At 44.7% G+C, this 12,756-nt stretch overlaps 2 protein-coding genes across 2 annotated transcripts; one reads left to right on the top strand and one right to left on the bottom strand.

The window, feature by feature from the left end:
* The first annotated feature begins 7,573 nt into the window (after positions 1–7,573).
* Positions 7,574–8,024, top strand: LOC115228854 (histone H3.2-like). The gene has a single exon (XM_029799324.2). The coding sequence runs from the start codon at positions 7,576–7,578 to the stop codon at positions 7,984–7,986; it is 411 nt and encodes a 136-aa protein (XP_029655184.1). The 5' UTR covers positions 7,574–7,575; the 3' UTR covers positions 7,987–8,024.
* Positions 8,025–9,940: 1,916 nt separating this feature from the next.
* On the bottom strand, positions 9,941–10,300 carry LOC115228860 (histone H2A-beta, sperm-like). Its single transcript, XM_029799331.1, has one exon. It carries the CDS (start codon positions 10,298–10,300, stop codon positions 9,941–9,943), a length of 360 nt encoding a protein of 119 aa, XP_029655191.1.
* Positions 10,301–12,756: the final 2,456 nt, after the last annotated feature.

Genomic DNA, 12,756 nt, shown 5'->3' on the forward strand with positions numbered 1-12,756 from the left:
ATATCGGTGAACGCGCGTTCCTTGGAAGGAAAAAGGGACGCCGTTCAGAGGATGTTGGCCACCACGAGTGCGGACATTCTGGTGGTCAACGAAACGAAGGTAAAGGGGGGTCCGTACGTAGTTGATGGCTACAACTGTCGTCACATACCCTGGAAACAGGGGTCAATATGTGGCACAGGAACTAGCCTCTTCTACAAGCCCTACCTTGCCTTGCAGAGTCCAGGTATATGTTCATGTAGCTTGTGTGAATTCCTCCAAGTGAGAATTCGCAAAGGCGAGTTAACATTTTACCTAGGTGGAAAGTACTCGAAGAACTTTACGGCGTGCTCCTGGCACGTACGGGAGTTCTTTGAAAAGCATCCGAAGGCCATGGTTGTTGGGGACCTGAATGCCAAGCATCAAGATCTTGGTTTCAGGGTAACCAACTCGCATGGTTTGGCTCTGAAGACGCTGGTTGAAGACCTCGGGCTGGAAATCCGGACTTCGAGCGAGCCAAACCACGTCGACGCGAGGGGAGGACGTGACTGGCTAGGGCTTGCTCTGGTCAGTCCCGGTCTTCTAAATTGGGTTAGTAAAACTATTTTATTGTCCGATATTGGGAGCGACCATCTGCCTCTATTGCACGAACTCCGTGAGCCAGTTCCTCAAAGGGTCCCAGGATACTTTGACCTCCGGGTGGGTTCCTGGGCTAACCTGGAGAGTTTCATGGCCAGCAGGTTGCCCTCACTTCTGGTGGGGAATACCTGCGCCAACATACGTGAGTTGGAGGCGCTTGATAATGGAATCAATGCTGCCCTGACTGATTACATGCGAGATAATTTCAAACAAAACTCAGTGCAGGGTCAGGCACATTCCACGCTCCCTCACCGGATCTTAAATAAAATTAGGTTCAAGCGCCGGCTATCCAGACTACGGGACAAATGCGTTTACGAGGAGAACCGTGTTTGGTTTCGTGGCTGGATTAGCCGGCTTCAGAGGGAGATCCGAAGAGAAATCCGCGAACTCGAAAGTTCGCGGTGGGAGAGGGCCTGCCGAAGGGTGGACCCTCGCTTTCCGGACTTCTGGAAGCAGTTGAAGAGCCTGTCGGGGAGAAGGGGGGCTAAGTCAGTGCGCCTTAAACGCTCTGATGGAAACCTCGCTTCGGACCCGGTTGAGGTGGTTGAAATACTTTCAGCCCATCTCAATGGCATCTCGGGAACTGACGGAAGTCAGTTCGTAGAGACATCGTCCTTTGATACTGTCCAGCAGATATTGTCGTGGGACAAGCGCTGCCAGCTGGGCATATCAAGGAACGATGCAGGCGAAATTACTGAAGCGGAGATTCTGGCAGCAATCTCCCGAAGTAAGAACACCGCGGCGGGTTTGGATCGGATCCCGATGGCCATCTTTAAGAAGGCCCCGCCGCGGTTAATCACTGCACTAAAGGTTTTATTTAACGGGAGCTTGCGACTTGGGATGATTCCCTCCAGGTGGAAAGTGGCTGAGGTAATCCTTATCGGAAAGCCCGGGAAGCCACATGATGTCCCCGGGGGATATAGGCCCATTTCCTTGCTCCCCGCAATATCTAAAATCCTAGAAAGAATTATGCACCAAAGGCTCCTGGAGGAGCTGATGGTTGCAGACGCCCTCCCTGAGTTCCAATGGGGCTTCAGGGAGGGCCGCTCATGCGGGGACTGCCTTCACAAGGTGTCGTCTGGTATGAAGAACGCCCTCCAGAAAAGGGAATGCGGTATTTTAGTTAGTCTCGACATTGAAAAGGCCTTCGACTCGGTGTGGCACGACGGCCTCCGGAGTTCCCTTGCCACGTGTGGGGTTTCTCCGTGTCTAAGGCGCTGGCTGTCGGGGTTTCTTGAATCTCGCAGGCAGGTCGTGCGGCATCAGGGGGTCTTTTCTAAAGTCGCAACAGTCCTTCGCGGGGTCCCTCAGGGCTCTGTGCTCAGTCCGACACTATTCAATGTGTTTATGGCCACTGCGCCTATGCCAGTCAATGCTCGTACTGAAATGGTAATCTATGCAGACGACATTATCCTCTGGGATCACTCAATGAAACCGGAGTGTGCGTGTCGTAGGCTTCAGGTTGCTGTGGATGGACTTGCAAACTGGTGTGGGAGTAGGGGTCTGAGAATGTGCGCGGACAAGTGCAGTGTCCTTAAAGTCTGTAAAAGGACGAGGGGTTACACTAATTTTGTTCCTAGGTTATTGCTGAGCGGGTCAGCAATCGCTGCAGTTGATCGGATGACTTATTTGGGCGTGCTCTTTAAGCCGTCCGGTAAGTTTGATGATCACATTGCACGTACGAAAATGCGTGCAATGCAGCGATTAGGTGCGTTGCGTGCTTTCCGCTTGAGCAGAGGTGCCTGGTTCCGCGTGTTTAACGCCATGGTGTTACCCGTCTTGACCTATGGCGTCCACGCTTGGTACCTCTATGAGGACAGGGATAAGCATGTTGACGTGCTTAAAAAAGTAAGAAGACGAGCCATAAGGCTAGCCTATGGCTTAGGATTCCGGACTGAGCTCTCCGACGCCCAGGAATCATCTCTCAAAGGCCTCTCTGAGGTCCTAGAGAAGATTATTTCTGGATGGCAGGTAAGGCGGTAAGTCTTAACCTGTGGTTGTGTGTAGGGAGGCGTGTGTGAGATGGAGACTGAAAAGGCAGCGATGCCGAAGGTCTACTTAGTTAGTTTTTAACTCCCTTAACTAATAATGTTTTTTCCCCCCGGAAAACTTGCAAATTTTGTGGATAATGGCACCTAAAGTTAGCACAAAGGGACAAAAAAGAGCTCCTATAAAAAGCAAAAATGTTTCTGTTGCTACAAAGAAAAAAAAGAAAAGGAAAACTTTTTCCATATATCTTATGAAAATTTTAAAGACAGTACATAATCAACTTGGGATGTCAAAGAAGGCTATGATGGCTATGGACAGTTTCACATTTGATGTTTATGACAAAATAAAAACCGAGGCATCAAATCTAGTCTATCAGAATTCGAAGGCTACCATTACCTCACGTGAAATACAGACTGCAGTTCGTCTGATTCTTCCCGGTGAATTGGCAAACACATGCTATTACAGAGGGTGCAAAGGCAGTTACTAAGTACACGAATACAAAATAACACTTTAAAAATAATTGTTTTATTTATTTGTTCTTTAAATAACTATTTCAACAATCCAAATGCAACTAGTAATTGTCCTTTGGCATTCGAGATCTCCGCAGCCTTTGTCCCGCAAACATCCAAGTTCTTAAAACACGTCTGCCTCCTTATCGCTCGGAGAAACATGGATGCAAGCGAATCTTCTTGGCTAAGACAGAGGATCTCTGGTACAATCATGCGCGGCAACACGCAAGCTATTCTTTTGACCGGGATCTGATCGTTCTCTGTTTTTTCTTTAATTAGTTCACTAGTAATTTAGTCTGTAATCTCGAAAAATTCATAAATTTAAGCAATAGTTACAATTATTTGATGGTGCTGATAAAATATTATTTTAAAAATATTTAATTTTTTAATTTTAAAAATGATGAGCAAAAAATTTTCGGAATGATACTTTTTCTCGAAAAAATTCGGAATAATGTTGTTTAACTATATAAAACAAAAATAACTAGCCTATGTCGAAGTGGAGGTGCTCCGACGGTCCAGATGGTTCAAGGAGAGCCCTCCAAAGTTGAAGAATCCACCGAACCCCCGAGGTCTGACCTTAACAGCTCAGGCCTCACATTCACTCTGAGCATTAATAACCCGGCACTTGGAAAGATCAAGAGGTTTAACCTCCTATCCAAGTCGCCAACTGCCTCCAAAGCACGGATTACATTACAACGCTCAGGCTCCTTCACTCTTGAGTTCAGGAACCCCGGAGATGCTGATGCATTCTCGGCTGAGCTTGCAAGATTGAACCCGTTTGGCGAAGGCGGCCATAAACTTGCCTTAGTTACTCCGCAAAAGTCAGCACTAGTCCTAAAGGGGATTCCGCGATGGATCTCAATCGGGACCTAGAGCTGCACCTGAAGGAAACCCTCAGTTCGGTGTTCGTTCTCGAGCGATTCACGCGAGATGGTCTCAACATCCCAGTTGCTAAGCTGACGCTTGACTCACGAGCTGAAGCTACTTCTTTGATCCGCACCGGAATCACAGCTGGTTTCTGCCTTATCACCTGTGAATGGTTCAGACCTCCTGTCGTCCGATGTTTCCATTGTCAGAGATTCGGACACCTGTCCCGTAACTGTCAAGAAAAAGCCCGGTGCTTATACTGCGGCAAGGACCACGACCGAAGGGAATGCCCAGGCAGCAAACAAAGTCTAGTGGAGCCCTGCGGTCGGCATTGTATCAATTGTGACCGCCCCGGCCACCTCGCTTCGTATGGTGGATGCCCGACGGCCAAAGCTGCAACAGCAGCTAAATGGGCCGCCCGCGCAGAAGCAATGCCTCGGTCTCCTAACCCAACCCGCATGGTAATGGTAAAAGCTAAGCCGGTCACGCCTATCTGGAAAGTACGGCCGCTAATAACCCCGTGTGTGGCGGACGCCCATACCCAGACGACGCAAGTCGTTGAGGTTGGTGCGCAGAGCATGCAGGCCCCTGTCGCCGAGGCTGTGAAACCGAGGCCCGTCAGCCCAATAAGGAACGGTACTCAGCAGGCCAAAACGCAGGCGAAGGTAGACTCTCACAACAAGGATGCTCTGTTGGAATTTTACCAACGCTGTGTCGACGCACTGCTGAAACTGGGAGTCAAACCCAAGAAGCTAGAAGAGCTCCTATCAGAGAGGAGCTCGCCAGCAAAATGACCACGCCACTAAAAATCATCGCTGTGAATGCCCGATCTGTCAAGAGACGGCACCTCGACTTCGTTGAGATGGTAAACAGCGGCCATCCTGACTTAATCGTCGTCAACGAGTCTAAGCTGAAAGAAGGTCAATGCTTCGAATTGCCAGGATACTGCTCCCTTGACCTGAAATGGAGAAATAACTCTACGCCTGGGACTGGGACGACTATCTACTACCTGCAAAATCTCAAGACACGTAACCTCAAGACTATCGAACGGAACCTATGCGAATTTATCTCGCTAGAGATTAAAACCCAGCGCTTTTGGTTAAAAGTGGGCGGAATATATTGCAAAAACCTTGCTCCATGCATCGGTCTTATCGAAGACTTCTTTGTCAGCTCAAATCATTGCCTCCTCATCGGTGATCTAAACTCCAAACACACGGCATTTGGTTGTCGCGTGACCAATCGGGACGGCCGGTTACTTGAAAGAGCGGCAGGTAGGCTAGACGTCTGTGTCCGCACCTCGAAAGCCCGGAACCACCGCTCCCCATTCGGCTGGGACAACCTTTGCGTAGCACTGAGCTCTCAATCAGTCGCGAATCTTATGGGAGAACCAATAGTACTCGACGATATTGGGAGCGACCACCTGCCAATGCAGGTCTGTGTCCACGTCTCGGTAGACACCCAAATCCGTTGCCCACCACGATACACCCTTTCGAACATCAACTGGGCGCACTACCGTTATGCTCTGAACTTGTTCTTTCGCAACAACGTACGCCCAGGCAGCTATCAATCTACCTCGGACATCGACAACTCGGGCGCCGAATTGACGGACTTCATGCGACTCTACTTGGAAGCCCACGCTAGGAGGGTGCGCCCAACTAGCAAGGGCATTACACATCAAAACCCCAAACTTCTCCAACTTCTGGGCGAAAAGAAACGCCTGCGAAACAAGCTCAAACGCTGTGCCGACCCAACGGACCAAGGTACCCTAAGGTCGGAAATCTCTCTGCTCAACCACAAAATTGAACTCACAAGAAAGAAAGATCTTGAGAGGATGTGGAAGAAGGCCTGCTCTGGTCTTAATCACAGGAACCCAAACTTCTGGATAGCCTACAACAGACTCTCTAATCATCTCGTGAACTCTCCGGCACCAGAATTATCGAACTCAGCTGGAATGCCTGCGTCGGTGGAGGAAATCCCCAACATATTTGCTGATCACCTGGACCGTCCTCTGCCGGACCATGAGGATCGCTGGGGAAACTCACATGCCAGTCCTATAGACCAAGCAGACTCCCTATCTGTTGATCATCACCCAATCACCGCCGCTGAGGTGACCTGGGCCATCCTCTCGGCGAGGGACAACGCACCGGGGCATGACATGCTACCAATGAAAATGTTCAAAGAAGGCCCTCCGGAACTGTCTGAGTTTTTGGCACGCCTCTTCTCGGCTAGTCTTCGCTGGAGCCACGTTCCAAGTGCCTGGAAAGTCGCCGAAATCCGGATGATCAAGAAACCTGCAAAACCAGCTAACCTTGCCAGCAGCTATCGACCCATCAGTCTAATACCAACGATCTCGAGGCTTATGGAAAAAATTATGACCAAACGCTTCGACTCCTTCGCTGAGCAGAAATGCGTGCTTCTGCCCCAGCAGTGGGGCTTCCGCTCGGGGCGCAGCTGCGCCGATTGTTTTCTGATTCTCCAATCGATGGCTTTGAAAGCAATGGAGTTCAACGAAACTTTATCTTGCATCTGCCTTGACATCTCTAAAGCATTCGACAGCGTGTACCACCCAGACCTATTGGACAGGGTTCGCAGTTGTGAGCCAACGAGAGAGGCATTTCTCTGGCTGAATTGCTTTCTTTCTAACCGTATCTCCTTTGTGTCCCAGTCGGGCTTCCACTCCAGAGATATACATCTCCGAAGGGGTGTCCCGCAGGGATCCAGTCTCAGCCCGCTGCTGTTCAACCTTGTGATGAGCAGCTTCCCTTCCTTCCCCAATCCGCGGACAACTTTCCTCTTGTACGCTGATGACGTCCTCATTATGGATATTTCAAAAAGCCCCGCACTCTCGGAGCACCGTCTTTCCAGCTACATCGGAATGATAGAGACCTGGTGTCGGGGTAAACAACTATCCATTGCTATGGACAAGTCGGCGTACCTTGAAATTAACTCACGGCGCAAATCGAGGCAAGAGCCTGAGATTCTCAGAAGACTTCCCCGCCCGAGCCACATTCGCTATCTGGGCTTGACGGTAGACTCTAACTCGGAGTACTTACTGCACATCACCCAAAAAAGGAAAAAGGCCGTTGCGGCCCTTCGCTTCCTGAGGGGTATGCATTTGGCCCCCGACACTTTTCTGTTTGTCTTTCGCGCGACGATTCTCCCAAGTCTCTTGTATGGGATGGAGGCGTGGCACTATTCAAACCAATTCGGAAAAATATTGAAAAAATGTGAGAAGATCCGTCGCTATGCGTTAAAGCTAGCGTACAGATTGGATCTACGCGCCCCGCTACCCAACTGGGCAGAGGAGAAATCTCCACTAATCGAGAAAGTCATCCTTGATTCCATCCGAACTTTTCGTCGGCGGTCTCAGGTGACCGATCTTTTCGTGGATCGCGTCTGAAATTCAATCAGAGAGTGACTCTTCAAAAACCCGGCTCATATATTCCCTTAGGACGAATCTCGGCAGAGCTCGACTGTCTTCGCAGTCGTCTCGTTTAACCTCGTCCAACCTTTTTACTTAGTCTCTGTTTTACTTACAATAAAACTTTCCATTCCATTCCATTCCTGAAACTGTCCTGTCTGAAATAAAAAAAATATGGCTAGAACTAAACAAACTGCTCGAAAATCTACTGGAGCAAAAGTTCCAAGGAAACAATTGTCTGCAAAATCTGCTCGCAAGTCTGTTTCACAATTTGGAGGGGTAAAGAAACCTCATCGATTTCGACCTGGAGTTGTTGCAATGCGAGAAATTAGACGATATCAAAAGAGCACTGATTTGTTACTACGAAAACTTCCATTCCAGAGACTCGTGAGAGAAACCGCTCAGTTTATCAAAACTGATTTGCGTTTTCAATCGTCAGCGATTGTCGCTCTCCAAGAAGCGGCAGAGAGTTACCTAGTTGGAATTTTTGAAGATAGTAATTTGTGCGCAATTCACGGAAAAAGAGTAACTATAATGCCAAACGATATGCATTTATCGAGAAGAATTCGAGGTGAAAAAACATAATTTGTATTTTAAATAAAAAATGATTTATTGTTTGGATAATTCTGAGACAATTTTTAAATTTTTTGTTGAAGTTTGTAGAAAATGTAATGTTGCACCTCGTTTAGATAAAAAGAGGATACTAGTTGTGTATTTTAGAAAATATATAATTAAAAATTGTTTAATACGGATTTGTTGGATAATTAATATATAGCAGGAAAACAAACAAAAACCTATAACCATGAACAAGCTATAGTGAACAAAAATAAAAACTGAACATGCTTTTTCTTATAAATTTACAATTGGACAATATTGCAAATATGTCTCAAATTTATTTTTAACATAGATTAAAGTATTTTACATTTTTTTAGTTTTTTTAATAAATATATATTTATGCCCTTTTTTATGATATCGAAAATTTAAAACCAAAAAAACTGAACAAATTTAAATTACTTATATATATCAAAAAAAAGGTTTTATTTTTTAAAATTCGTTCAAATTCAATCATTTGTAACCTCTCTACATAGCCAATCATTGAACATTTGAAGAAAAAGGCAGAATAATTGGCATGTATAAATCTGGAAAAACATACAGAGAAATACAAGATATCACGAAAAAGTATGCTTGGCACGATATTGCAAATTATCAAAAGCTATTCAAATAAGTGCTTGACGGACAAAAAAGTTGGGTCTGGTTGACCATTCATTGCTCAATCGTCAAAAATATTTTAAATTAAAGAGGCTTGAAAAGTGGATGTCAATTTCAACTGTTTTTAATTTACTAAAACATTTACAGAAAAAAAGGGAAATCAGTAACAGCTCAAACAATAAGAAATACCACGAAAAAATTGGTCTGAATGCATATCCGCCCACGAAAAGACCACTTCTTACCAAAAACCCTAAACTTCAATGATTAAAGCTATGCCAAACATGCAATATGCTCTCAAAATATTTCGGGAGCGAGTTATTTTAAGTGATGAAAGTAAATTTAATATGTAAAATAGTGATGTAAGAACTTTAGTATGGAGAAATCGCAAGGAAAAATATTTAACAAGCAATCTTACAAAAACAATAAAATTCGGTAAAGGAACTATCATGAACTATCATGCCATAATCAATATTGGATTCATTAATTTGGTTTTGATAAAAGAGAAGATTGGTGGAGCTTTGTATGTTAACATATTAACGAATAATATGATCTCATTTCTGAACAAAATCGAACATAAAGATCCTAGTTTCCAACAAGACAATGATCTGAAACATACTTCGGCAATAGCAAAGAGCTTTTTTCAAGTAAATAATATCGAATTACTACTATGGCCAACACAAAGCCCAGATTTAAACCCTATAGAGAATGTTTGGGCCTTTATTAAAGAAAAAATCAAAGGAAGAGAATTTTTGAAAAAGGAACATTTATTTGCAAAAATATCATCCATTTGGAATTAACTCAAAATAGAATACGCAAAAAGTCTTATTAATAGCATGCCAGGCCGAATACTAGATGTAATTAGAGCTAATGGAGGACATAATAGATATTAAATAAATTTGTTCATTTTTTGGGTTCTGAATTATGAATGAATGGAAAACTGTATAAATATAATATTTTTTAGACAAAAATAAAGCAAAACTTTATTTAATTTTTTTAAATCAATAGAAGTTATTTTTTAAATATTGTTTCATAGTAAATTCATGAGAAAATGCTTTTTCAGTTTTTATTTTTGTTCACTGTATATATTTACTATTTTTTGGGATAATTTAGCCTAAGTAAATAAATTATATTGGACTAAAAAAATATTTCGCCAATGATAAAATAACACAGTATTGCGATATTTTATCTATAATTACTTCTAAATGTTTATTCGTTGATTGTGTTTGAATTTTTTTTGAAATTCGTTAAAAAAACTTAACTGGTTGATCTATTGTATTTCGAAAACAATATTACAAAATAACAGTGCATTATTCAAATAATTAATTTAAAGTTAGGAAGTTGTTTTAGGAGTTTCTGCAGTTTTGCGAATCATAAATCCACCAGATGAAATAATAGCTTTCTGAGTTAATTCTTTTAATTCGTCGTCATTTCCAATTGCAACGACAATGTGACGTGGTTTAATTCTTCTTTTTCCACATTTTACTGCTGTATTTCCAGCAAGTTCAAGCATTTCAGCCACAGCATATTCCAATACTGCGCACATATATACTGCGGCAGGAATTCCTACTCGCATTCGGGTTTCATGACGGAGACACCGGTGAATGCGTCCAACTGGAAACTGTAACCCGGCCCGAACGGATTTGCTTTTAGCCTTTGACCGTACTTTTCCTCCTTTTCCTCTTGAAGACATTATACTCTGCTAACTATTTTTTATTTACATAATAAAAAAATGGCATTCCGAAATTTAGTTGAAAATTTTTTCGGAATAGTCCTTTTGAAAAAATTTGGCAATGATACTTTTTGTGCATAGGTTGAAAATAGTGTTTATTTAGACAATTTTTCAATGTCTGGACGTGGTAAAGGTGGCAAAGGAGGAAAGAGTGGTGCAAAACGATTTCGAAAGATATTAATTGACAATATACAAGGAATTACTAAGCCAGCAATAAGAAGACTATGTCGAAGAGGGGGTGTTCGAAGAATTTCTGGAAAAATTTACGAGGAGACACGTTCTGTCCTTAAGATTTTTATTGAGCAAACTGTTCGTGATTGTATTTCCTATACTGAACATGCCAAAAGAAAAACTGTTATCGCAATGGACGTTGTTAATGCCTTGAAACGTCAAGGTAGGACAATTTACGGATTTGGTGGATAAATTATACATAATTTTTTTAATAAAATACATTGATATTCCTTACAAATTAACCAGATAAAAATTAGCAATTTCATAAATTACTAACTAGCTACCAAACGACGGTGAAATACTACGATTGCTTTTTTAATTGGTAAGAAATCTTGTTGAAATAACAAAAAGTATATTTATACAGTAAATTAGAGTTATATCGTTTGAAAAATTTATTTTTTTCTAATATTTTATTTTTTTGCATCTGTTTATAATTATGTTTATTTAGAGAATTATTTGCGAGTGGACCCCAGAGCTCCGGCCAATCGGGCAATGGACGATTATTTCTCCGAACATGGAGACAAATATCGTGGAAGACCTAGATCCACTCTTCCGACAGTTCTTGAAAGGGATCTCAAACTTCATGACAAAAGTTTCAAAAACTGGGACGACCTAGAATCTTTACGGGATCTCGCCCGCAACAGAAGGGCATGGACAAGGATGGTCCAGAAGATTGTTTCGCTGAAACTGTCCTGTCTGAAATAATAAAATATGGCTAGAACTAAACAAACTGCTCGAAAATCTACTGGAGCAAAAGTTCCAAGGAAACAATTGTCTGCAAAATCTGCTCGCAATTGTCTGCACTAAGAAGACTATGCAGAAGTGGAGGTGTTCCCGCCTCGCTCTCCCAGAAGGACAAGACGTTCAGTGTGCCACTACGATGAATTGCCGGAGCCGTGTTCACCGCCACGCGCTTCCGGCTATTCTAGTGGTGTCTTTAATTTTCTAGCGAAAAGCAGGAAGGAGAAGTCGAAGCCTGGACCCTCCCAGGTGGGTTCAGCACTCACTGGAGACACTTCTTCCTCTGCTCCCCCTATGGCTGGTGTCGGGGGAGCTGCAGGTGCAACTGGTTCTGATCGTTTGGTATCCACCACAACCGCACAGCATGCTGGTTCGCCACGTGTTTGCGGTTTGTCTAGTGGTACCAAACCCAGCCTAGGTAAGTCAATTAATGCCAACGGGTGTCGTCTCCTGAGGCCGTCCCGGTGGGTACGGCAGGAAATAAGGTTGCCCTTGAGGACGGTTGGTACACGGTGGGGAAACCCAAACTTGCGGCTGGCCGTCCAACCCCCCCTAATGTTGTAGGTACTGGGTGTGTGTCGATCAGGCGGATGCACACCCAAAGAAGACCACTGGCGCCGGGGGCAGAATACTTCGGTGCTGTGGTACTTGAGGTCCTCCCTAAAGTGGAAGCTTCGCAGCGGATAAAGATTCTGTACGGCACCTAACGACTTAGGGAGTCCTCCTGCTCAAGGGCTGCTCGGTCATACGGATAGTCACCCCAAGAGAGTCTGGCTCCTGGAACGAGCCCGAGGAACTTTCTTCCCTGGCGGCGGGTGGGTGGTGAGGCCAAAGATCTGTAGTGTATCTAGAGTGGGAAGGCCTCGGTCATAAGATCTTATTACGTTAGACTTATCCGCCTTCAAAGCTGTATAGAGTCCTGAAGAGGGAGCCCACCCAATTCCTGCTTGGGTGGGAGAAGGAGGATGACTTCTCCAATTTCAAAGGGAGCTGGAAAGTCAAATCCGTTCGGTCCTGGCATGCATCGGCTTGTCAGGATCGAACGTAGGTAAGTAAGGTAAGTGTCCTCCTCCTCGGGGTTCCTCGGGACTTCGAGGATAATGACCTCCTAGGTCATCTGCAGCAGGAGTACCCCAGTGCCTCTGCCATTGCACGCTTCAAGCAGGGTAATCGCCCTCTTGAAGTGGTGGAGATTACACTGGGATCTCCTGCAGAAGCTGAGCGCCTGGTACTTCTTGGTACCAGGATCGGCTACATTAGGATGAGAGCTGCCTGGCCCCGCCCGAAAGCCACCCAATGCTTCGGTGTGCAGGGGTTCGGGCACATCTCCACAAAGTGCCCGGATAAGGCGAAGTGCCTTATTTGCGGTGGGGAGCATGGTCGCAAGACGTGCCCCTCACCATCCAAGGAGAGGCAGTGTGTCAACTGTGGTAAGTTGGGACACA

This window comes from Octopus sinensis, unplaced genomic scaffold (genome assembly GCF_006345805.1).
Source record: "Octopus sinensis unplaced genomic scaffold, ASM634580v1 Contig11126, whole genome shotgun sequence".
Lineage (NCBI taxonomy): Eukaryota > Metazoa > Mollusca > Cephalopoda > Octopoda > Octopodidae > Octopus > Octopus sinensis.